This window comes from Heliconius melpomene, chromosome 17 (genome assembly GCF_056956725.1).
Source record: "Heliconius melpomene rosina isolate 202511_hmr_F chromosome 17, ASM5695672v1, whole genome shotgun sequence".
NCBI classification, from domain to species: Eukaryota; Metazoa; Arthropoda; class Insecta; order Lepidoptera; family Nymphalidae; genus Heliconius; species Heliconius melpomene.
In genome coordinates this window covers 9,541,298-9,568,052 of record NC_140405.1, presented here as the reverse complement: position 1 = coordinate 9,568,052, position 26,755 = coordinate 9,541,298, and the positions used below count along the sequence as shown (strand labels likewise).

General features: G+C 37.0%; 1 protein-coding gene and 1 pseudogene across 13 annotated transcripts; both read left to right on the top strand.

Moving 5' to 3' along the window:
* The first annotated feature begins 544 nt into the window (after positions 1–544).
* Positions 545–21,982, top strand: nej (CREB binding protein nejire). Of its 12 annotated transcripts, none has more exons than XM_085201165.1 (23): positions 545–1,113; positions 2,421–2,631; positions 3,069–3,274; positions 3,789–3,955; positions 4,544–4,891; positions 6,805–7,038; positions 7,747–7,885; positions 8,146–8,304; positions 8,584–8,906; positions 8,987–9,105; positions 9,198–9,675; positions 9,900–10,817; positions 11,121–11,278; positions 13,288–13,398; positions 14,366–14,684; positions 15,013–15,156; positions 15,441–15,914; positions 16,137–16,370; positions 16,678–17,484; positions 18,316–18,612; positions 19,910–20,083; positions 20,357–20,578; positions 20,658–21,982. In XM_085201165.1, exons 1-23 carry the CDS (start codon positions 1,029–1,031, stop codon positions 21,075–21,077), a joined length of 6,747 nt encoding a protein of 2,248 aa, XP_085057291.1. In that variant the 5' UTR covers positions 545–1,028; the 3' UTR covers positions 21,078–21,982. The 12 variants fall into 12 exon arrangements, with proteins under 12 accessions (XP_085057291.1, XP_085057281.1, XP_085057288.1 ...); XM_085201155.1 differs by having other exon boundaries at positions 6,790–7,038; positions 19,895–20,083; XM_085201162.1 differs by having other exon boundaries at positions 2,418–2,629; positions 3,079–3,274; positions 19,895–20,083.
* A 2,030-nt stretch (positions 21,983–24,012) lies between these two features.
* LOC146530212 (cytochrome b5 pseudogene) lies at positions 24,013–24,713 on the top strand (annotated as a pseudogene). Its single transcript, XR_014878962.1, has one exon. The product of XR_014878962.1 is annotated as a cytochrome b5 pseudogene (transcript).
* Positions 24,714–26,755: the final 2,042 nt, after the last annotated feature.

Below are 26,755 nucleotides of genomic sequence, written 5' to 3'. Positions count from 1 at the left end.
TCAGACTGCTTGAGACTTAAAATATATTTTAATATTGTTGCACTATTTTATTCTTTAATTACCATAATAACATTTAAGTCTTACTTTATATTTTAGGTTCATAATATACATTATCTATGCCTTGTATTTGTAATAAGTTATATAGATAAAATAATTTCTCTATGATGGCCTAAATTTCATAGACAAAGACACGTTGTATTGATGGTGACCCCTCCCGATTTTGGAGGGAAAATTTAAATACTCGTTAAAAACTAAGACATAACTACTATTTAGTATTATAAATGAGACATAGAATGAATTAAATTAATATTTTTTAAGATTTACAATTTATTTTGGGGGTGTAAGTATTTTCTTTCTCATTTAGCTAAACTTTTTAATACGAGTAGAATACTATTCGGCGAACTTCGGCGAATCTCGGTTTTGAACGCGTTGACGTCAGAATAATTGGACCGATCCTGCGTCAAGTCGGCACTTCCGGCGGTCACGTGGTGCCGACGGGCCAATCACGGCGCTTCGTCTCTTTATAGGCCGACATTTTCTGACAAGCGTAGAAAAAGTTTTCATCAACAGCCGCCATTTTGCGCTGGAGAGACTGAGAAGTATTTCGGAATTTGTCGTGTAAATTTTCTGTTTTTTCTTACATCATTTTATCATAAACTGTACCATTCCGTATATTTTAAAGTGATAAGTGAAATTGTTTAGTTCGATCGGTAAATTAGGTTCCATAAAGTAGCAAAATCTGGTGATATTGTTTTCATTTATTGTGCTAGTTCCGTCGGAAGATGGTGAGAGGGTCTGTGTAGCTCTTCGATTCGGAGCTTTGTAATGGCGAATACTTGAGTGAGAAATTTTAATATGTGCCTTCATCGGTGCGAAGGACATCGAACGATCGGGATGTGGGTGAATTACGTTATAATGGATGACAAATCGCTCTAAAATGTTATTTCTTGAAGATATAAGACATAAAAGTGTTATTTGAATCGGCGGGCCGAAATATTCACGACGGCTTACGTTTAGTAAACAGAGCCATGGCCGATCATCATGTGGATGAACCGCCTAACAAGCGGGCTAAAATGGTCCGGGATCCTTTCCAGGGTCCTTCTGACACAGGAGGTGAGTACTTTTTCATATTTTAAGAGTTTCTTAAAGTTCGAACACCCTTCTGTCATTATTATAATACTTGGATTTTTGACATTTTGCCGTCGTTCTTGTTAGCGCCGTGATAGTTTTGCGTCGTATTATTGTTTCTTAAATTAGAAAATTTAACAAACTATAAATTAAATATTATTTAATTATATTTTGTGACGATAACAATTTTTTTTGTGATTACAAAATATTACGATAGCTCGTAACATGTTTCACAGTTTAAACTGAAATGTAACTTTATTCTAATTATATTTATTACAATTTTAATTTATGTATTAATTATTATATTTGAAATATTATAATTTATGTATTTTATCAAAATTTGTGTGTGAAAAAACTTTGAATTCATGTTTTGAGAGTATGTACAATTTAATCCTTCTGTGATTTGTGTTTTACTATATCATTTTTAATTTGAACACTAATTTTAAAATACTTTTCAATACATATTTTTAAGACTACATTTCTTATTTACAGCTGAAAATTATAAACATGAGTGACCTAAATATTATATTATTTTTATTTTCTTAATTATAATTTGATTGTATTATTCAATAATATTGAGGTTAAAAATAAATATATCTATCACATTTAATAGAACATAGTGGTATATATAAATGCTTCATGTCAAAACATTAAATTATCCAAATGCACAATGTCAAAGAAATATTAATAGTTTACAGTAATTCTCACTGTACCAATTATGGCATAAAAATATTATATGTCAGTAAATAAATTATATAGTATCTAATTTTCATTATATATAGAATTGTTTTGTTATTAAAATACTATTTATTAAAACTTTTTAATATTTGACTTTAAAAATATTTAATATTTATTTATATTATATTTGCAATTTTTTCAATTGTTATAAAGTTATATTAAATATGTGATTGATTATTTGTTAGTTATCAATATTACTAATATATAGGAAACAGTTTTCTTGTCATGATGTAATTATTCATTTAAATAAAATAAATTATAACTGTTTTATTTTCAATGTTGTTTAGTTTCAGTTCTGTTCCAAATTTTCATTCCTACAAATTTAAATACTTAAAATTGTGAAATTTAAAGCAGTGCTAATGTTTGATTGTGTTACATATTATTTAGAATGATTTATAAATATTGTCTCTAATAAGACATAACAAACTCAAGTGAGTACATATGGCTTCCAACAGGTTATGCTTTGAAATAAAATATTTTAATAATGTATATTTTTTCATACAACTTATACATAGCTTTCAAATATTACAAACATTCCAAATTGGTTTCAGTAGAAGGGTTTTCGAACCTGGACATGTTTGACCTTGAGAAGGACCTCCCTGATGAATTAATGGGGGGCTCTTGGGGTGAACAACCTGGTGTCACAGGGCCAAAGCCTCCAGCGCAGGGGCCTGGCCCCGGGGGGCAAATGCAGCAGCAGCTGAACGGGGACGATCCAACAGCTGCTATGCAAAGGCAAATTAGTAATCATCTTATACAACAAGTGAGTATCTGGGGCTGATGGTTCCTTTTATGTGTAAAATGTTACATTATATTTATATTATACAATTATTCATATTATTAAATTTTAACTGCAAGTTCAACACTAATAAGTATAATTTAAGAATTAAAAAAATAATCTATTTAAATTTTCATTAATTGTCACTTAAAGTATAAATCTTTTGTAAAATAATGCTTAGGATGCTTTGGCTTTAGAAAGCAATTAGTTAATTTGATACCAATTTGGTACACAAAAAAATAACTTGATAATTATAAATTAATTAATTAGCTAAATATATATTGTTAGATACTTACAATTATTTTATAACTTATTTTTGTTATGTAGTAAAATTTGAAAATAATAAATTTTATTATATTATACATAACTTTGAAAATGTGATCGGAATATATAAAACTAATAATGTGTTATTTCGTTTGCTGGTCTTTTCACAGGGCAACAAGGGTGGCTTAGTTGGCCACAACAACCCTTTAGGATTGAGTAGCTTAGGTAGTAAGAGCCCTAATTTACAATCGCCGCCTAATGTGTCGGTCTCAAAAGACCTTATGGGTGGCATGATACAAACACTTATACCAAATACAAGTCATCCAAATCAACTGCATTCATCGATGCCAATGAGCTCTATACAAGGTAAAATTGAACATTTTTATTAAAATATGTAGAATAGTTTGATATTATATATAAAAACAAAGTCTTATTTTTAATTGTCCCAGAACCATCACATTACAGTCACATCCTTGTGCCCCTGTGCCAAAACAGGCTCAATAAAATTGTGTGAAAGAAATTAAAATAATTTCTCTTTCTTACTAAAATAATTCTAAATATAAATTTAGAATTAATTTTAGTTAAGAAATGCTGTTAACTATGATTTATTGATATTTTGTAGTAATTTTGGTATATATATTAAACCCTAAAAATATTTGGACTGACCATATTGAATACCAGTGAACTGTTTAATTAACAATGTTCAAATTAAATTATAACTTAAACATATTAAAATTTATACATATAATAAAATAAAATGCCATACATATAAAGAAACTTTTGCAGTTTAACCCGAAATAATATATACAACTTATTTCTAACATTAGCATAAATATTTTTTATAAAGATACAGTTTAGTCAATTTCCACCATATTTCCAGGTGGTATGAATGTGGCAAATGTAGGTGGTAACATGGTGGTAACAAATAGCAATATATCAGGCCCCAATATGCTTGGTGGTGGCATCATCAACAATGTGAACAAGCAGCTGCCAACTCTCATAGGCAATAATCACCATGCGGCAGCTTCCCACCACCCTCACGCGCAGGTCAGTGTCAGGTGTCAGTACTATAGTTAACAATGTATGGGTATACTTAATTTTTGATTGTATATATTTATAACATTTTTAAATTTCAATGGGTATATATTTATTATGGTTTATTGTCAGTAAGATTATTACCAATATCATTATTAACAGAAAAAAGATTGTGTTGGATTTCCCTATAATGATTGTATAATTTATTACTACAATATGTACAATGTATTCATATGCAATTTTGAAATTTATGCTCTTGGAGTTATTTTTCTTATATTACCTATGTATGTATTGTATACTAGCTGGCTTAGCAGATATTGTCCTGCCTGTTTCTAACTTTATGTATTTATCTCATGAAAATATGCTCAAATGTACTATTATATAGCACAAATGTACTATTTTCAGATTGCTCATAGGTTTATTCTTTTCTACTATTAATGCAACACCAATTACTGATTTTAATTTTATTTAGAAACTCATTAAAATGTAAAAACACACAAAATATAATTCAAATTGGTCCAGTTATTTAGTGTCAAACATACACACCAGAATTATATACATACGATAAGAATATATAAAAATTATGTATAAATTTGTCAGGCGATGCAGAACGGTCCCCTCGGCGGCAGAGTGGGGGGCGTGGGCGTGGGCATGCAGGCGCCCAACATGCGTGGCGCAGGTCTGCACGCGGGGCACGCCATGCATGCGGGGCATGTGGGGGTGGGGCACGCAGCGCACGGCGCGCACACGCGCATGGGCGCGCCGGGCGGTGGCGGGCACCCGTCCGCGCCCTATCACCCCGCCTATGGGCAGTCGGCGGCGGGCGGCGCGGCGCAGCGCGGGGCCGGGGTGCGCTTCGGTCCGCCGCCCGAAGCGGGTGGGGGTGCTGCGCAAGCAGTGCCGCCGGCGCCGTCGCCGCAGACGCCGGGTGCACCTGCCGGTGGACAGGTAACGTTCATTGCTTAATTTTTTTGCACCTCCTTTTAAGCTTTACGGGTCTCCTGATGGTAAGTGATCATTGCCGCCCACAGCTCCGTGTAACACCAGTGGAGGTACAGGTGCGTTGCCGGACTTTAGGGTGGTGGTAGATGCGCTCTGATGCTGTTGTATCGACCTGGAAAAATTGCCGCAGGTAGGCCATTCCACAGTTGTGTGGCACATGGTCTAACTTGGCCTTGCTTTCTAGGTAGCCACTTGAAACACTCAGACTAATATGCTGATACTGGGTGTCGTTTTAAGAGTGGTCTTGTGACACGCAAACTTGTGTCACGTGGGGGTTAAATTGAAGCCCATACAGAAATATTCCCAAGCAATGTCTCAACAAACGTTTATTTCGGTACTCGTCGACGGTTTCCCGAAAAAAACCTGCGCGGCGGGAGTAAATGGCATCCACTGCGCTATCGATGGCATGGCAATGAATGCTAGGATCTTCTAACAATAATTGATATGCAGAAGAAACGTCGTATGGTACTGCACGCAACCTTGGTGGACGCCAGCGTTTACGGGCATGTATTCCGAGTAGAAACCGTCGACACCGACTTCGATGCTACGCCCAGTGAGAAAGCTAGTGATCCTACGTTCTAAATAAATTAAAATTACGTAAATTCTAGGAAAAACCGTAAGATGGGAATTTCGCATGGAGCTTCTAATGCCACACTCAATCAAAGGCCTTCGTCATGTCCAGACTAACTGCCAGGCCTTCTGATTTACTTTGAATAGTAGCAGCCCAGTGCCGACTGAGTGAGAGTGCCGAAACAAATGCACTAGCACCGGTGTCAGTTAAGATGAAGCGCAGAGCACTAAAAGATATTCCATTCGGCCCGCTCTACCTTTAGACGTCTAAAGAAGACAGTATACCAAGCGGCTTTTTGGTTGCGTATCAGCATCACAGGATGATCGATGGTTGGTTCCTATATCATCTAAAGAGTTCAACGTAAAACGAGCGTTTTTGATATTGTTTTTCTGTTCACCGTATATGCCAAATCAGCTCAAATGTAATTTCTCTGTGTGCAACGGCGGAAGCCAAAACTGGCTGAAGATGCCGAGTGCAGCCTTCTAGATAACTCAAAACTGACGGGTTCCAAACGGGTGGTTCTCATGTTTCTCACCGAGCTTTGCTTCCTCTGCGTATTTGCCGTTAAAACAACTAGAGGTTCTGTTGTGCTTTCTTATTAAAACTTTCACCGTCGGAGTCAAACCAAGGTATTGACTTGCCACCGATTGGCACTACAGAGCTAGGAATGTAGAGTTCTATGCCTTCCCGAATCATGTCGGTGTCAGCAGCGGCACATTCAACTAGGACAATCAGAAGAGAAGCAATCTGGCCCGCAAGGATGAGATGGGTAAAATGTATACATCCTATGCCAATCTGCTGACTTGTAGTGACAGACGCGAGGAACTGCTGGTGTAAAACCATCCAAAAAGGAGGTGTTGTCCACGTCTATAAGTCCCATAGGCGAATCTTTATTGTGCGCATTAAAATCAGGGTAGGGGATCTGTAAGAAACTGGTCAATAGACGATTGCATGCGTCGATTCGTTTCTGCGTTACCACTACAGGACTTGTACAGGCATAATATTTTGCTTTTCTTTTTTTTTTTTTAACTTATCTGGTGCTACTTTGAATTTTTTTGCATTATCAAATATAAAATGCCTTTTGTTCATTGTTTTTCGGTTATTTTATAAATTCATGTGAGTGTAATATGTATGGTGTACAAATTAACTTATAAATAAAATGAGTATATTATATTATTGATGTATAATAAGTACAAGTTATATTGCGTACGCGCATTCCATCCGCATGTAAATTATGAAGAAATGTATAAATATATACACGCATAACTAACAGCAGTACATACTACAGTCGCAACCGCAAGCGGCGACGCAGTCGGCGTCAGTGCAGCCCCCGCAGCAACCCAACTCGGGGCCCATCGCGGACCCGGAGAAGCGCAAGCTGATCCAGCAGCAACTGGTGCTGTTGCTGCACGCGCACAAGTGCCAGCGCCGCGAGAGCCAGTCCAACGGCGAGACGTGGCAGTGCACGCTACCGCACTGCAAAACCATGAAGAGCGTGCTCAATCACATGATGTCGTGTCAGGTAAGTACTGTCTACTTCCCACGGAATCTACAACATCCTCAGTGGTTAGTGAATTGCCTCTCATGTCCTACATCACGTCATCCAGCCATTGATATCTTGGTCTTCAGGAAGTATTTTATATTATCTTACGTCGCTTTATCCCAAGCATATGCCAATTTATATACAAGCTTCTGTACCTCCAAATGTTGGCAATTCTGTCGGACATGACATAAAATAGTATTTATTACATAACATAACATTCTCTGCCTAATCTGTTCAGATAGTTGATCCACCTAGAATAGATTGCAAAGTAGAGTTCAGTAGTTATTGACCACTTGTAGGAATTTTCTTGAAGTGATTGTCATTGACCTCTAAAGCCCATTTTGTAGAAAATACCGTGGGACACGAACAGTACAGGTAAAAAAAAAGGCTAGGGTTGACTAAAGGGAGGGAGAAGGAAACCTGAAACAAGGGAGGGAGAAGGGCACCTGTTTCATTGACTGAATGCATATATGTTAGTGGTGGCTTGAGGTTTAGTGTACTCATTATGCCTACGAATAAAAATACATCAAACATATACTTGCCAAGGCTCCCTTTGTATTAAACTGTCTAATGTGTGTTATTTTTTGCATTAAATAATATAAATATAAGCCATTATTTTACAAGCTCTAGTCTAGTATAACTATAGTATTTGTAGTATAAGATTTTTAATGATTTCAAACTTTTTAGGCTGGCAAAAATTGTGGCGTACCTCACTGTTCTTCATCAAGACAAATTATAAACCATTGGAAACATTGTAACAAAAATGACTGTCCTGTGTGTTTGCCCCTCAAACAAGCAGATAGGACTAGAACTAATCCTATGAATGGTAAGAAACTTGATATTTAATATAAATTAAAAAATCAGCTTCTCGTTATATCCCGCTCACAGCAGGGTAGGCAGAGGAAACCTAGTGTTAAGATACTCTGTTCCCCTCTTTCTGCCGAAATTCTAGAGGCATTGCGTGTTGAGTGGCAGAACTCAACGCCGCGCTTTGCCTCGACACCAGAACGAAGAAATGAAAATATAAACGTAAATAAATATTTAACTTCCTTTCAATAAATATTAACTCTTAAATTATTTATTCAGCGGCCGCCGTATCCCATTCGAGTGCGGGTGTTGGCTCTGTGGGCTCCGTGGGTGCGACTGGTGGAGTGGGTGTGGGAGTGGGCGGAGTAGGCTCTGTTAGCGTTAATGTAGCCTCCGCACCCGTCCCCAACGCGCTTCCCACTGTTAATCCCTTAGGAGGTGAGTTAATTACTTAATCTGTTATGTTTATCAATGTTGCTAGATATCTATCTGACATCTGTATAGTTGAACATAGCAGTAGTGTAAAAAACAGTTTTTTGTATATATTATTGTGCTGTTAACACATTTAGTATTTTTCAAAGCTAAAATTAACATGCAACTACATTTACATGCATCCTATCCATGTAACTGGGAGCCAGATAATAAACTATGTCTATTCATGTTATTATTTAAAAAGTACATCAATTACAACAAACATAAATTCTTTTTATAAATTAGTAGGTGCAGGTGGTGTATCAGCCCCGTCAGCGCCGACCAACAACTCCGTGAACGTAGGCTCAGTGGGCTCGGTAGGTGTCGGCGTGGGCTCAGTGGGCTCTGGGGCGGACATGAAGCGGGCATATGAGGCGCTGGGCATAGCATGCCCTACGTCGGTGGCGGGCATGGTGGGTGGGTTCGCGAGGGCGCCACTGGGCAGGCTGCCTGCGCCTCGTGCCCCACCTCTGCCTGACGTCCTACCCCAACAGCCAATGCAGCAGCTCTTTTCGCATCAGCCCCAACCTGATTTGCAGCAACAGCAATCACAACAGCAACAGCAACTTGTAAGTAAAAAAATGTTTTGTACCCCATAATAGAATAAAAATATAGTTAGCATTTTCATTATTAACGGTTTTTTTTGCAGATGAGCTCAGGAACGTTACAGTTACCCGGTGGCCCCGTTACTGCCAATCCTGTTTCTGGAACAAAAGAATGGCACCAGTCTATAACACCCGATCTCAGAAACCATCTTGTTCATAAACTGTAAGTATTTTTAATGATTTTTTTTATTTATTTGTCCATAAAAAAATGGTTTAAAATATGGTTATGTTGTAAATATTTCCTTGTTTATTTAGGGTACAAGCTATCTTTCCCACACCGGACCCCACAGCAATGCAAGATAAAAGAATGCATAATTTAGTAGCATACGCTAGAAAAGTAGAAGGTGACATGTATGAAATGGCGAGTACGCGTTCGGAATACTATCATTTACTTGCCGAGAAAATATATAAAATACAAAAGGAATTAGAAGAGAAGAGACAAAAGAGAAAAGAGCAGCAACTACAGGCACAGCAAGCACAACAGCAGCAACAGCAAAATCAATTACAACAACAGCCAGGTGGTGTGTTAGCTGGTGGGGTCATGGGAGTGCGGCCGACGGCGCCGGGTGTGGGCGTTGGGGTGGGGGTGGGTGTAGGTCGCCCCAACTTGCCTACGCAACCCGGTCTGCCCGCCATGCGTATACCATCACCTGGCATGCCACTCACTATGTCCGGCAACCGTATGACATACCAATCCAACCTAGTCGGCCCTCCTGGACCTAGTCCTAATCAGGTACTTGTTAATGTAATAGATTTTGTAAAATAGGCATTTGTTATGTGATAGAATAAGAAAAAAAGAGCGATGTTCTGTCTGTTCATCTGCAAAATTAATATAATCTGTTGTTTTTGAAATACTCATTTATTGTATGAAATTAGATACGAGTCAAGTAGCCTATTGTCACAAATGAAATTTATGTAATTTAGAATTTTAAATAAAAACAAATTACTTGTGATCAGATGCCACAAACACCGAACGGCGGCAGCGTGAGTGGCGTGGGCAGCGTGGGCAACCCGGGCATGTCCCCCTTCGGGCAGCCCATGCCGTCGCCCGCGCCGCAGTACCCACTGCAAACCAATGGGCCGGCGCCGCTGGCCTCGCCCGGCCACAGCGCGGACGTCAAGCGCGCCGCCGGGCCCGTCGCCAGCCCCTTCATGAACCACGCGGCCTTCCGCGAGGCCGGCGTGTCCTCGCCCGCTGCCACGTCCGCCGCCACGCCCGCTACGCCGCTGGCGCACGCCAGCCCCGCTCCGGACGCGCGCCCCGCCTCGCGCCCGCCCTCTGCCGCGCCCGCTTCCGCCTCCGCGGCCGCGCTTTCCGCGCAGATGGCCGCCATCACGGCCGCGCCCGCCGACGACAGCCCGCCCGACGCCAAGCTGGCGCACGACGACGTGCGTGTCAAGGACGATCCTGACGACGCCGACTGCGGTGGCAAAGGCATGCGCGACGAGACGCCCCGGGAGTCACACCCCGACCCCTTCATCAAGCAGGACATCAAGAAGGAAATTAAAAAGGAGATCAAGGAGGAGCCGGCGGAGACTCCCGCGACGACCGATGCGTCCGACAAGGGACCCAAGAAGACGTTCGCCTTCAAACCCGAGGAGCTCCGGCAGGCGCTCCTGCCCACCCTCGAAAAGTTGTTCAGGCTCGACCCCGAGTCGCTTCCGTTCCGACAGCCGGTGGACGCGCAGGCACTAGGCATCCCCGATTACTTCGATATAGTTACTAAGCCCATAGACCTGTCGACCATCAAGATCAAGCTCGATCGCGGCGAGTATAAGGACCCTTGGGAATATGTGGACGACGTGTGGCTCATGTTCGAGAACGCGTGGTTGTACAATCGCAAGAACTCGCGTGTATATAGATATTGTACTAAGGTATAGCATATTAAAATATATATATTTTTCATCTATAATGAGTAAAAATATAAATCGATATTTTTTTAAGATAGAAATTAAATTAATGAAATTTCAACATTACTTTTTATATTTTTTTACATTTTTAAATTGTTCTTACACGCTTAGGAAAGTAAAATCCTAAGTGTGGAAGCAAAAATCTATTTTTAAAAAGTATTATTTTTTGTATTTCAATATAAGGAAACAAAATTTGAACGAGAAATACTTGTAATAACTCAGGCAAGATAATTTTATTTACAAGTAAATTTAACTTTAAATTTTCAGTTATCGGAAGTTTTCGAAGTGGAGATAGACCCAGTAATGCAAAGTCTAGGCTACTGTTGCGGCCGCAAGTACACGTTCAACCCTCAAGTGCTATGTTGTTATGGCAAGCAACTGTGTACAATACCGCGAGACGCAAAATACTTCAGCTATCAAAACAGGTTAGTTTTATTAGTTATTACAAAATATCTTTATGGGTGCTTAATGTTATTGTGCAATTTTTTGCACAATATTAGATATAAATAAACATTCCATTATTGCACAATCCACCATATATTGTACAATAATATTGAATGTATATTGGCTCCCCCTGAATCATTTAAAAATTTTGGAGATAAATTATTTTTAAATGTGCTCTTAAGTACTATTTATGAATTTATGAAAAATGATGTATGATTGAAGTATTTATCCATTTTATATAAAATAATATTTCTCCATATATTGTCTAGTAGAAATATATGACTGTATTTCTGTGGTTGACAGTTAATATTTAAAGTACATTCAGCTATATAATTTTTTATCTCTATAATTTGTAAGTTAAGTCATATCTTATTAAGCTGGATTTTTGCTGCATTTTATTTTTATCTAACTATATAGTTTTTGATCCCCTTTATTGTCATTGTCTCAAAACTAGTCTTGTCACCATCAAAACAATGATATTAGAAATAAATGTAAATTCTGAAATAATAAATATTATTATGTTTATAATTTAAAATATTATAAAAATATTATAATGCTTCACTAATTTAAAAATATGAATTGTAATAGAAATGGTAATAACTAAAAAGTGTAAAACTAATATAGCTGAAAGGACTTAAAATATATATTGCCATAACCTTAGTTTGTTTAGGCGTCAGGGCTCAAATGTCATAATTGAAATGCCTATGCAGTACAGTATTATAAACTGGGCATTGTGACGGAAACAGGAAACTAACGCCTATACGAAATTTGATCACTATCAGTTTTCAGTATTATTCAGTTCTTTTAATTACTTTGAACTATTTTTTTTATATTTGTAGATTTATTGCACTTACTATAGAGTTCTATAAACTACTAACTGCTACTTTTAGGTCAATTTCCACACCCGTCACTATATTTTTAAGATGTTGATGTAAATTAAAATTTTGTTTGTTTTATTAAATCATTCCTCTATTATTAATTGTGAATTATATCTTTAAATAAATATAATACAAGAATTTACATAAATACAAGAAAAACTTTCTTGTTAAAAAGAAAAAAAAATATAGCTATGATTGTAAATTTTAATTTTCTCAACATCCCTTCATTCTAAGTTGTCTTTAATTGTGATGGTAACGAGAACTTGTTTACGCCAAAAATATTATGGTTACCATATTATAATTAATTTACATTTTAATGGCTTTTTTACTAAATAAATATTTTTATCATTGGCATACACAAGTTTGAACATTTTTTTACGACTTATCACTGATTACATTAGCTTTCTGATGCTTTTGTTACTTCATTCTTTAAAAAGTATATTTATGAATTATTGTTTCTGCTATATGTCACATTACCTAATTTAATGTTAGTAACACATAATTACTTTACTTTCTTCCTATTCCTGTGTCTTCATTATGTTTCAACCAAATATCCTATATAGCACTATATATGTATATAAAAATATTTTTACATGTGAAATTAGTTAATAATCGAATATATTATATATAGTATAGAGATACAGTGTAAATTTTATATAATTTCACTTGATGTAACGGCGAGCTCACTAAAGCGTCGAAATCAGAAGGATAGATTCGCTTGTTTTTTACTGCTATATTATTTTTACTATTTACGATTGAAGAGTCGGTATCATTTACTGTTAGCATATTTTGATTACCCTTATTTAAAAAACGATAAAGAATAATTTTATTTCATTTTAAAAATAATGTTTGATATTTGTAAAACTGTTAAATACAATAATGACAATATAATCACTTCATATAACACCTGTAGCCATAACGCCATATCGTACCTTCAGTATCGTTATATATAGTTCACACTGTATATTATATGGGTAATTGCAGCATCATATATAGCCAAGCCACTCACATACTAATCCAGTGTTAAGTTACCATCGCTTACTAATTTGTTTTCGCCCCACGCACATTCTTGCGCACGTCACGCTTCATGTCGACTTACTACTTACGTATAGTCTAAAAGCGTATGGGGTTGTCTCCGATAGATACACCTTCTGCCAGAAGTGCTTCAACGACATACAGGGGGACACCGTGACGCTCGGTGACGACCCGCTGCAGTCTCAAACGTGAGTATTAAATATTATGTTACTTTTGACATATCGGAAATCGAACCCGCGCTTCTACTTCTCGGGATTTTTACAAGTTTCTAAATCTACGTTAAAATTGTTTTTAATGGTCATACACCAATAATTATTGGTCATAAACATAGCTTAGCTTTGAAGTAAGAAAAAATATTCTTAAATATTGTTTAAGAAAAAAGTTGAGGCAGTCGTGGCACAGCGACAGCGTCTGTCTGTAAACGTGACCGTTATGGTTTCGAATTTAATTGGGATTGAATGATTGGATAATGAATTACAGTAGAATCTGGTTACAACGACGGCCAAGGGACCAATAAAGGACCAAGGGACCGTATTAACCGGATTTTAATAATCACATACAAAATAATGTTTTACAAAATATTTTTTTAATATATTGTACTAAAATTATTTATTTATGTAACATAATATATATACACGTTAATAATGAAAATAAATGGATACATAATGTACGTAAACTAAGATCGGTCTCTAAATCTCAACATACTTGTTTAAGTAACAACGCAACATCTAGTACAAAACGTTTGTAATTTTTGATTATATTGAATTTTCATGATCACGGCAACGCTCGTTGCGTCGTTATAACCGGACAACTGTGTGAAATTCCTTTTTTAAAAGCAATCTGTCGTTAAAAGCGGACTCTAAACGGACCACCATATATTGATATTTTCATTTTCTCACTCTGGTAACGAAAAAGTGCGGCGATTAGTTCTGCCATTCATCATGAAATGTCCCGAAAATTGTGCAGGGCGTGAGGAGAACGGAGTGTCTTAACATTACGTTCGTTGCCTACCCTGTTAATATAGTGTGAAGCTAAAAAAAAATGCTTATATGACTTTTGTTATTACAAAGCTGTTATATTATAACAAATGTGTTATAATATAACTTTTCTATATATAATTTTTGCTTATATATTAAGGACAATAAAACATTACAGAGCAATAAAGAAGGATCAATTCAAAGAAATGAAGAATGATCACTTAGAGCAAGAGCCGTTTGTGGTGTGTATGGACTGCGGGCGAAAGCAGCACCAGATATGCGTGCTGCACCATGACCAAATATGGCCGCAAGGCTTCTGCTGTGATAACTGTCTAAAGAAGAAAGCCGCCAAGCGGAAAGAGAACAAGTTTAGTGCTAAGAAACTGCCAACGTCGAAACTCGGCATTTATATCGAAACTAGAGTTAATAATTTCCTTAAGAAAAAAGAGGCTGGTGCTGGTGAAGTGCATATCAGGGTTGTCGCATCGTCCGATAAGGTAATACTCCTCTTATAATGTAGTAGTCATGAAAATTAGTCAAAAGGAAATAAAATTGGTTGAATGGAAATATCTACCAGTTGTGTTGTTCACACATGACACAAGTGCCCAAGTTATCTTTATGATCACTGACACTGGCTTACATCAAAACGATTAATGTGATGTTGTTTACTTATATAACCTTCCTTGATAAATTGACCATTTAAAACATTTTTTTATCAAACTAGCAACCAATAGTTACGGAGATTAATGTATCTAAACAAATTCTATATTTATAATATTAGTATAGATGTCATAGACATATACTGTAATATGTATTTATTTTTAGATGGTGGAAGTAAAACCCGGGATGAGATCGAGGTTCGTAGAATCAGGGGAGCTGTGCGCCGAATTCCCGTATCGGGCTAAAGCGTTGTTCGCATTTGAGGAGGTCGACGGAACTGATGTTTGTTTCTTTGGAATGCATGTGCAGGTATTCTATTTTATTAATAAATATTAAAATTAGTTTTTCTATTTAGAAATCTAAAATGCAGTCAACCTAATATATTTTTGTATATCGTTTCTTGGCGGTAAAGAGTGCTAACCGACATATTTTAAATTTTAAGACAATCAAAAATAAATCGTGTCTATAATTTAATAAGTCGAATTTGATTTAGATTTTGCTTAAATTATTTTTTCCCTTAACTGTTCCGTGTTTGTTCATAATTATAAACCATGCTGACGCAGGAGATATATTTAATTGTTTATTTGTTTTAGGAGTACGGTAGTGAAAGTCCCTCGCCAAACACGAGGCGAGTTTATATAGCATATCTAGATTCTGTACACTTCTTCCAACCGCGGCAGTACCGTACTGCGGTGTATCACGAGATTTTATTAGGTTATTTGGATTACGCTAAGCAACTGGGCTACACTATGGCCCACATATGGGCCTGCCCACCCTCTGAGGGCGACGACTATATATTTCACTGCCACCCGCCCGAACAAAAAATACCTAAGCCCAAAAGGTTGCAAGAGTGGTATAAGAAAATGTTAGACAAGGGTATTATAGAGAGGATAATTTTAGACTATAAAGATATTCTTAAGCAAGCAATGGAGGACAGTATCTCGTCGGCCGCGGAGTTGCCTTATTTCGAGGGGGATTTCTGGCCCAATGTTCTTGAGGAGTCCATCAAGGAGTTGGACCAGGAGGAAGAGGAGAAGAGAAAGCAGGCTGAAGCTGCAGAGGCTGTGGTCAGTATTCATATACTTATATTCATTTCTAATATTAATTTTTTCAACTAATTAATAATTTAATTGCACATGTCACATATTCATTTTTATTAAATGTTTTATATTGGTTTGTTTTCGTTATAAAATATGAAAAAAAATGTAAAAAATCTCACCATACTTGTCCCATTATAACTATCATCTAAGGGATTGCACCGTGTGAGAATGCTTCTAACATGTTTTTAGATATTCCAGTCTTCCGAAGAAAACGAACAAGGCCCTGACGGCAAGAAAAAGGGACAAAAGAAGGCGAAAAAATCAAATAAATCCAAAGCCGCCCAGAGGAAGAACAGTAAGAAGCAAAGTGACCAGCAGCAAGGCAGTGATCTCAGTGCTAAGATATTTGCCACAATGGAGAAACATAAGGAAGTGTTCTTCGTTATCAGGCTACATTCCGCGCAGTCTGCCGCTAGTTTAGCTGTAAGTGATCTACCAATATACCAATATTGTCTTTATCTAATCATACTTATTCTCTAGACACTAATTATAGGATTTTATCTGTTTAAGATAACATCATCTTTGTTAAGTATCACTTTAGTAGTCATTTTATAAGCCAAATCTATTAAGTTTTTCCATATCAATATCTGTATAATTGTTATGATTTGTATTCTGTTTCATATAAATTACATTAATAAATAAATATTAAGTATTAAACTGACAATGAAAAATAATTATACTAAATAGAAGTGACAAGACAAGTGTATACTTATAGTAAATTTGTTTTTAGCCAATTCAAGACCCAGATCCGCATCTAAACTGTGACCTGATGGACGGCCGGGACGCGTTCTTGACAATGGCCCGGGACCGCCACTACGAATTCTCGTCGACGCGCCGCGCGAGGTTCTCCACGCTGTGCATGCTGTATGAACTGCACAACCAGGGCCAGGACAAGTTCGTGTACACATGCAACAGCTGCAAGTCGCACGTCGAGACGCGCTATCACTGCACCGTCTGCGACGATTTCGACCTCTGCGTGCCCTGCTACGACAAGGAGGGCCACCCTCACAAGATGGAGAAGCTTGGCCTCGACCTCGACGTGGGGTCCTCGCCTGGCGACATGAAGCAGGCCAACCCGCAGGAGGCGCGCAAGCAGTCTATCCAGCGCTGCATTCAATCGTTGGTGCACGCCTGCCAGTGCCGCGACGCCAACTGCCGCCTGCCCTCGTGTCAGAAGATGAAGCGCGTCGTCACGCACACCAAGGTCTGCAAGCGCAAGACCAAGGGCGACTGTCCCATCTGCAAGCAGTTGATCGCGCTCTGCTGCTACCACGCAAAGCACTGCATGGAGACCAAGTGCTCTGTTCCGTTCTGCAGCAGCATCAAGCAGAAATTGAAACAGCAGCAGGTGCAGCAACGCGTGCAGCAGCAACAGCTGCTGAGGCGGCGCATGGCAGCTATGAACACGCGCGGAGGCGCGGCGGGCGCGTCGTCGCCGCCCTTGCAGGCCGCGCCCGCTCTTGCATCGCCGCCGCCTGCCAAGCCCGCAGCGCACGCGCACGCGCTGCCACACAACGTGCAGAAGGCGCTACAACAGGTCAGTACAAGCTAATTAAACTACTTATCTTAGGTAGGTTCAATTTTTTTTCAAAATCATAAAAAAATATTGGAAAATAGTTATTTATTTTTGTTTATAATCCAAAAAGAATTCTACATTCCGTACTCTGTAACACACTCCCAATTAGTTTAAAACATAAATATCTCTTGGTTACTAACAACCATAGCAATCAGAAGCTGGGCCTTAAATTAGTCGACAATGAGCATGGCACGCGGTCTATGTCCGCATGAAAATTCGGGGTACCTAGGGTGCACAATTATTATGGTGATAGAACCTTAAGAAAACGTGTATCCTATGTACTTAATAGTTTACCTGAGGACATACGCTGCGAGCCAAATTTCAAGAGGTTTAAAGTTAAACTTGGGGAGTATCTTTTGTCAACTGTTTAATTTGAACATTTGATAAAAAATACTTTTTCATTTAATTTTAATTATATATAAAGAGACTCGAGATCCTGCAGTCACACTCACTAAGTGTTTTGTAGGACATAGTATAATTTCATATGTATTTAAAACAGCACTAATAAAAATTTAAAAAAAAAATGTGCTGGGAAAAAGCCTGAAAAAATATATATATTGTTACAACATAACACATTCATACTATAAATTTCTGATCTAAGGTAAGTTACATGATAACATAACTTAAGATCAGGATTAAGTTTATATTTTCACACTCAAAATATTATTTATTTAAATTTATATTATTATATAAACTTTTGAAAGTCATTCTTGAAAAGGCCTGTTTATTATGGAAAATCGCAAAAAGGATATTTCGACAGTATCTCAACATTTTCATATAACTAACCAACAGGTGCAAGAAGAAGCTGCTCGCCAACAGGCACCATCATACGGCAAGCAAGCAGCAATGGGACCACCAGGCGTGGGCGTGAACGTGGGTGTGGGCGGCGTTGTAGGCGGCACGGTGCGCGGCGGCGATTGGGGCGCACGGTACCGAACTCCCGCGCCGCTGCATCACGCGCCGCTTCACCGTCTGCCGCACCACGCGCCCGCACACCCTCAGCATGCGCAGCACGCGCAGATGCAGCAGCACCATGCGCAGCATCCGCAGCATCAGCAGCATGCGCAGCACGCACCGTCCGCCATACAGGTAATTTTATTTTCTTCCGTTGCGTCATCATCGCACTGTCGTAATTTGGTTCGGGCAGTATAAAATTGAGATTTAAGAGTTAAGTTTAAATTGGCTGAGTGTATTTCTTTGTTTTTATTATTTATTGGCTATGACTATTATGTATTTTGTTTGTATGACAAGAAGTTTTCACATAACTCAATTGATTTAAATAATTGGACCGTTTATTTTGAGAGTGGTGTAAGTCCATTTTCTTTTGTTTCGAGAAAATTAAAGGTTAGTATGTCGATGATTATGCAATTTCATTTACAGACTGATTTTAAGTTGTTCAAAACATGGGTTTTTTTGAGAAATTAAACACGGACTAGTTATATATTTAAAAAAATACATTAAATTAAGCATGAATTACGTGATAGCTCATTTTTGGAAAAAATGGACTTACACCACTTTCAAAATAAACGGTCCAATTATTATTTTGGCAATAAATAATAGTATTTATTTATTTATTGATCCACCAACGTTTGTTTACATCAATACATACAAAAAAGATACATAGTACATGGAAACTAAGACTAAATGTAACAAACACTTACAGGTAGATACATCTTGCTATGTTAGACCGAAAATAAACTCCTAAGCGTAGAAAACAACACAGAACAAAAAAGAAAATTAAAAAAACATGTTAAATTTAATATATTTTTAGCATGTTTGTCTTTTGGTGTTCAAAATTAATCGAATCTTGCTAGTTGAATCAGCATTAATGTCAAATAGGTCACTGTACTCGTTAACCAACTTGCAAAGTCTAGGAACAGGAGAGTTTGATCCAAACACTGTTTTCCAGGGTGGGGGATAAAGGATGGTTATTATATAACGGGAAAACCTCGCTGGTACATGTATATTAAACTTATTGCTGAGGGCAGTCAATTCTGTTAGTAAAAATTTTAGAGACAAAAATGTAAAGTATTGTAGTTATACAAAAAATATAAATGTTTTAACACAATATGACTTATGTGTTTCTACAAATTGATGGAAGTTATATATCGGTATGTTGTATATTAAACAAATAAATCTGTTATTTGTTGCCAACTCAGATATAATCACATTGGCTTACTGACTACAACTGACTAGAACTGACTAGTCAAGTCAATAATCGTAAGTTTATAAACTAACATGTATTCACTAGACTTCCTTTATGTAGCTTCTTTTTTATATAATTTTATTAGGTGCGTCAATATATTGATAAATACTGTATAACAATTTTATATGTGATTATTAATATTTATTTTTAATTTATTATAATCAGAATATACGTCTACAGCAAAGAGCGGGGACGCCGCAACAGCAGCAACAGCCGCCAGTACACCAGAAAGCGTTACAGCAACTGATGGCGACGCTGCGGTCTCCCTCCACGCACAACCAGCAGCAGGAGATACTGCAGATATTGAAGTCCAATCCACCTTTAATGGCAGCCTTCATCAAGCAGAGAGCACAGGTAAATGAGTATTTATTTTGTTAAAACATTTGTAATAGGACACTTATCTATTAGAGGACATTTATTTTTATTTGAATATTTCGCATTTGGAAGAAATCGTTTTTAGACAAAATAAAAACATTATTTGGTATGTGATATAAAGTGATAAGTAGGAGAGTGCCTTTTCGTAAGACAAAATTTTCTTTTTAATAAATGGAAGATTAGTCTAAAAACAATTATTCTGTAATCATTTATTTAGTTAGAAGCATTTTAACGTAATATTTTATAATACAGAATCAAAACCAGCAGCAAGCAGGCAGCGGCGTGCCTGTCGGCAATGTCGGCGTTGGTGTTGGAGTAGGCAACGTCGGCAATGTCGGCAACGTCGGCGTCGGCGTTGGCAACGTAAATGTCGGCCTCGGCGCTATGCCACAGCAGCAGCAACTACAGCACATGATGCAGCCGCAGCAACAGCGACTGCAACAGATGCACCAGATGATACCTCAGCAGACACAGGTACTTAAATAGTTTTTCATACAACTTTTTCTTTAAATGTAAGAAATATTTTAATTATAACAATGTGTACTCGTCTCAGGTGGGAGGCGTGTCTGGTGTGGGCGGAGTGGGCGGCGTGTCGGGCGTGGGGCTCGGCGGCGTTGGCGGCATGTCGTCGGGCGCGCCCGGCTGGTTCAAGGGCGGGCCAGCGAGCGGCGTGGGCGTGGGTGGGGTGGGCGGCGGCATGATGGGCATGCGCGGCGCGTACGCGGGCACCAACGCGGCGCCGCGCCTGGCTGCGCGCTACTTCCCGGGCGGCGGGGTGGGCGTGGGCGCGGTGGGCGCGGGCGTGCTGCAGCGATCGCCGCCCGCCACCCCGTCGCCGCGCCCGCCCACGCCCTCGGAGCTGCTCATGATGCGGCAGTCGCCCGCCACACCCGCGCAGCATGCGCCGCCCGACGACCAGCTGCCGCCTATGACGCCGCAGGACCAACTCACCAAGTTCGTGGAGCAGTTGTAGTGTACATAGCCGCGGCGCGCCCGGCCGCCCTGTAACATATAGCGTAATGCGGCCCGCGCACCACGCAAACCTCCCCTCCCCTCCTCCCTCCTTCTCTACCCCCCTACCCGCTCTATTTATTGTTGACGATTCGTTAGAACGCGAAGAACGAAGAATACTAGTAAGTATTACGATGAACGAACGAGCGCTCAATGTACAAATGTAAATATGAGAGTACATCCTGTCCGCTTTTGCGTATTGTAAGTTGTTCGTAGTGTAGGTACATATGATACTTATTCTGTTTATTGTAAGTAAATCATTTTATAATATAATTATGTGATGATTATACATTGTTGTTTCTGTTATTGTGACACACCCGATATTGATAATTGATATATGTATGTACATGTTTGCTAAGTGTACTTATATACTTTATTTCTGTTTTCGAACAGTTTCAATATTGCCTTATTTGAGATCAAGCAACCATGTAAAAATACGTTATTTATTAAAAAAACATTAATGAAATAGAAGAAATATTTGTAAGTTATAGGGAAATTACCATTTGTAAAAGAATATTGAATATAAATGCAATTTAATGTGTTGCTATTATTAGTAACTATGAAATATATATTCATATATTATGATATTACGATTTTTATAATAAAATAAATATAATGTAATTCAAGACATAAAAATCCGACTGATACCATTACTCCAAGTGTTTGATTGAAAAATTGGAAATTTGTTTTTATAAATAATTGGTTAGATTTTTTTTATGTTAAATATCAGAGTAATGAACAGGGCGTATATTTAATTTATGAGTGATGTATCTTCAGTGACTACACTAGTTTTGATTTACGTGTCGCCATAAGATTCAGGGCAAAGGATCACATCACTTGTTTATTAAAAAGAAAGTAATTCAAAAATTGTTTTTTTTTCTTTATCTCATCGTATTTTCCACATCTGGTTAACTACTACTCATATCGAAAGAAAAAACCTTATTTATCCGACACATATCTAATTAAAGAACATTTTGTTTCATGTACAGGAACCCTACGCTGTGATTCTAAAAAGATCTGAAAAAAATATATGATTTCAAGTGAGGATCCTACCCACAACCACCGAGTATAAAATATATTGCTAATTTCTGAAACAAGACAAAAATTACATATCCTTATTTCTTAACTATTTTTTTTTTTAAATATATAAATCGTTAGCAAACTCGTGTAAAAGAGGGCAGATGTAGGTGAAAAAGATTATAATCGCAATGGAACTGTGTCAATCAAGGGCAAATGCTTGTAGGCAACGGCCCTTATTGGACTTGTGAAGTATTGTTATTACGTGATACATATCACTTATTGCAATTACGTAGAATCTCTTTCAGAATAATTCAGAAACATAGACGCTATGTGTTTTTACTTTGTTTTTTAAAAAACGTTAATCGCTTCTGATTTCTAACAATATTGTATTAGTAGAGATACAATATATAAGTTTTCAAAATATGTAATATGTTGTACCGATATTTTATTAATATAGATGGAGTTGTTTTATTTTTCTTTAAATAATACTAAGTTTTAAACTAAAATTATACGGCAATGGCATTTCCTGATGAAAGACCCTATATCACTTTTTTCCACTTCTATTTTTCAATTAACGTAATTGAAGGTTAAAAGTTGACACTGTTCAGTACCTAATCTATACCTACTATAATAAAATAATTAAAAAACAAAAAAACGTACATTCATATAAATCCGGAAAGTCTATTGAATAATGAACCTGCCATACCAAACTATAAAAATTAGAAAAGAAAACTAAAAAAAATGTTCAAGAAAGCTGGCATGGTTGCTGTAAGGCAAAGTAAGAAGCGGTTTGGTCGCGGCGTTGGGCTCCACCACTCAACATGTCTACATCTCATACGGAAAGTGACGCTCCGTTTTCTATTTACTATTCTGTCAAACCGAAGCTGAAAATAAAATATGCAATGCAATCACCTTTTTTTTGTAAGTTCAAGTCTAAACAATTTTGATATATGTATTTAAAAGGATGTGAAGTCAACTAATATGATATATTTTAAGTAGGCCAGTCGTGACTCGTGGTGCAGGAGCACAAAGTGTCTGTAAACGCTATAGGTTGTGGGTTCGAACCCACTTTGTGAAATTTTTTTGTAATTTTTTTTCATATTTTTATTTCTTCGCTCTGGTGTTAGGTGAAGCGTGGCGTTGAGTTCCGTCACTCAATAGGCAATGCCTCCAGAATTCGGCGGAGAATGGGGAATGGAAAGTCTTAACACTAGGTTACCTCTACCCTGCTGTGTAGTGGACACAGCGTGAAGCTAAAAAAAGTCTACAGTTATGGCAGAGCCTGACTCTATAATATTGAGCAAAAGGTAAAAAAAAACTATCGAAGACACTAACCAGTGTCTTTCTTTGCTTACAAATGATAACAGTTTGTCAACTTAAATAGTTCATAAGTTTAAGTTCATACGATACGCCTGCTACAAGAATAATAGAAATAACGCCTGATTGTGAAATGCTCGTAATATTTTAGATAAATATTTTTATTTAAGTAAATATATTCAGTTGTTTCTATAATGTTGAGTGAGAAAAACATATTATTGAAACTCTAAAAAGGGATGTACTTAAATGCTGTTTTATATTTTTAAATTTAAAATGTAAATGGACACGGACTTTAAAAGCAAAGTTTCATCGATCTCAGGTGCTTAAAATCTAATTTATCTTTGAACTTCTAGATTTCGATACTTCAAGTAATCATTTTCACGAAAACATGTTCTTTTCAAAAAAAAATAGTAACAAGGTCCTGCATTGACGCCTACGATTTGTAAAGTCCTATTAACTAAATTGATACACACATACAATGATACAACGCCCTAATACGTTTAATTTATTTTGAGGCTTGTGTCGACTATGCTCCGCGATAACAAGACCGACACGACAGGCGAAGAGGGGAGACGCGCTGGTTCACTCAACCTCGGCCGTCATTCAGCACTAATAGTCCGCGAGTGTAGACAATACTCAATAGTCGCTCAGCACAATTGATTCAAGAATTACACACTCATCCAAAATTAAGCATCGCCAAAATGTCCAACAAAAAGTTATTTAAACGTGCGGATCTCGTTAAGAAGAACACGGCCCAAGAAGCTGTGTTCGTTATAGATAATTTAGTGTACAACATCACAACGTTCCTGGATGACCATCCTGGGGGACATGAAGTATTGCTAAACGTCTCCGGCAAGGATGCGAGCGAGGACTTCGACGACGTCGGTCATAGTTCGGATGCTAAGGAAATGATGCAAAAATACTGTATCGGAGAGGTAGTGGATGAGGATAAGTGGCAAGTTAAGAAACGGTACCGGGACTGGCAGGCTGTGAGTGTTAAGAGTGACGCTAGCTTTTATAAAACTTGGAAACTCCCCGTGCTGCTGGGACTGGTGGTCTCCGTCATATACACGTATTTATTCATTTAATGTACTGTGTCCAAGTTCATTTGTAAATATTTTACTAGATTTAAATTTCGTGGATCTTCCTATACTTTGGGATGTTTATAAAAGTGTGTGTGCTGGTATCGTTTATTATCTAAAGGTTTTTTTATGTTTAAACTATCAATGTAGTTAATGTTTTATTATACGTTTTCCTATAACATTATAGTTTTTATTCGACGTAATATTTAGATGACATTAGTTGTTTCAATTATTAGTGTGGTGTTGAATTAATGCGACGAGCAGTACGAATGACAAGGTGACTTGAGCGACCACTCACTACACGCGTTACATATTATTATAACATTTTCTATTATTTAAAAAGAAAAAAGACTAGAAAACATCTTTTTTTACTATCTACGAATATGTAAATAATTTATCTGTTGTGCAATTTCTTTGAAATTTGTTGGTACCTTAATACACCAGATAAGTAGATATGACTAATTAAATATTTGAAGTACATTTATTTGCTTAACATATTATTATGATGAATACTACTTATATACTTATCTAAGAATAATTGCATTCATTACGTAGGGTACGATACTTTATATATTTTTCATTATGCTTATTTTTTTTGCTTTACTTAAGAAACCTAGTGTTGTTCACTTTCCGTCCGCTCAAGTTATGAGACATTGCGACATTTGCGGAACTCAACGCCACGCTTTGTCTTGTTACCCGAGTGAGGCAATGAAAATAATCAATTTCCTCAATTAAGAATCGAACCTACTACCTTTGCAATTAGACACTGTGCAGCTGCACCACGACATCGTCGACGTCGTTTTTCGAGCTTCAATTATATTTTAATGTTAAACAAAATAAATATAATGAGAATATCATTATACGGTTTCACATATATTATACGTAAAGATAAAAATCTTGAAATTGTCATATTAATTCAGTTTTTGTTTTCAAGTATAAATATTCGTTCTGTATAATATATTCGTATAGTATACTCACACGTGTAAAAAAGTAAAAATACAATAAAAAAAATTATAATTGTAAAAATTAGTATACAATTATAACTATATAATAGAATAAAGTATAGCATAAAGCATTACTTTATATAATAAAAGCCTTATACTAGTTATACTAAAAGAAAGGAGGTCATATCAATTTACTTATTATAGGTACGAAAAATGTAAGAGGCTTAATAGCTAATAGCGTAATAGCAAAAAAAAAATAATCAATACTAAAATAAAATAAAATAAAGTGTTGAGTAAAATATAAAAAAAAAACATAATGTAAGTATTTTTTTTTATTATATTTGTGAAATATAATAATAATATCAATGACGTAACAGTGGAATATGTAGTTAATTAAAGAATGCCTAAGATTTACCTAAAAAGAAATTGAACTTGTGACATAAACAATTAACAATAACAAAAATTAATCTATATATATAAAAGGACTTGTCCTCACTGACTGAGGTAAGACGCACGCACAGCCGTAACCGCTGTGCGTAGAAACGTGAAATTTGGACAGATATTTACTTTCGTAATCTGGACATCCACTAAGAAGGGATTTTGAAAAATTTTTACCCTAAAGGGGTGAAATAGGGGTTGAAAGTTTGTATGGAAAAAAAATTAAATCTTCACCGATTTTTATAAAATTTGAAATTTAGATTTTTAAAAGTAATTAATTGAACACATGTTTCATGGTTTTCTAGAATTCTTCCCCTAAGAGTGCAAATAAGGGGTTGAAAGTTTTTATGGAAAGATCTTTAAAACGCCACCGATTATTATAAAATTTTAAATTTAGACTCCTAAAAATATTTAATTGAATATGTGTTTCATGATTTTCTAGAATTCACCCCCTAAGGGTGCAAATAAGGGGTTAAAAGTTTGTATGGAAAAATCTTTAAATCGCCACCGGTTTTTATAAAATTTGATATTTAGACTTAAAAATATTTCATTGAACACATGTTTCGTGGTTTATTAGAATTCACCCCTAATTACGCAAGCGAAGCTGCGCGCGTCCGCTAGTCTAATTATAAAGTCTAAATAATAATTATAGTTTGCTGTGTTAGGGAGTCCCACGCCCTTCACTAATCGATGGTTCGAGAATATTTAATTGAACTATTCGATATAAGTAAGTATGTTCCACCTGCGCTGGTAATGTATGTACCAAAATCAATACATCAGTTATCGGAACCTAACGTTAGGAAACTCCGTTCTCCGAATTCTGGAAGCATAGCTCGGTG

Coding starts and splice junctions, on each gene's coding strand:
- nej (XM_085201154.1), top strand. CDS start 1,029: ATGGCCGATCATCATGTGGATGAACCGCCTAACAAGCGGGCTAAAATG. Junction 4,892..6,789: donor GTGCACCTGCCGGTGGACAG/GTAACGTTCATT, acceptor CATAACTAACAG/CAGTACATACTACAGTCGCA. Junction 8,305..8,583: donor CACTGTTAATCCCTTAGGAG/GTGAGTTAATTA, acceptor TTTATAAATTAG/TAGGTGCAGGTGGTGTATCA.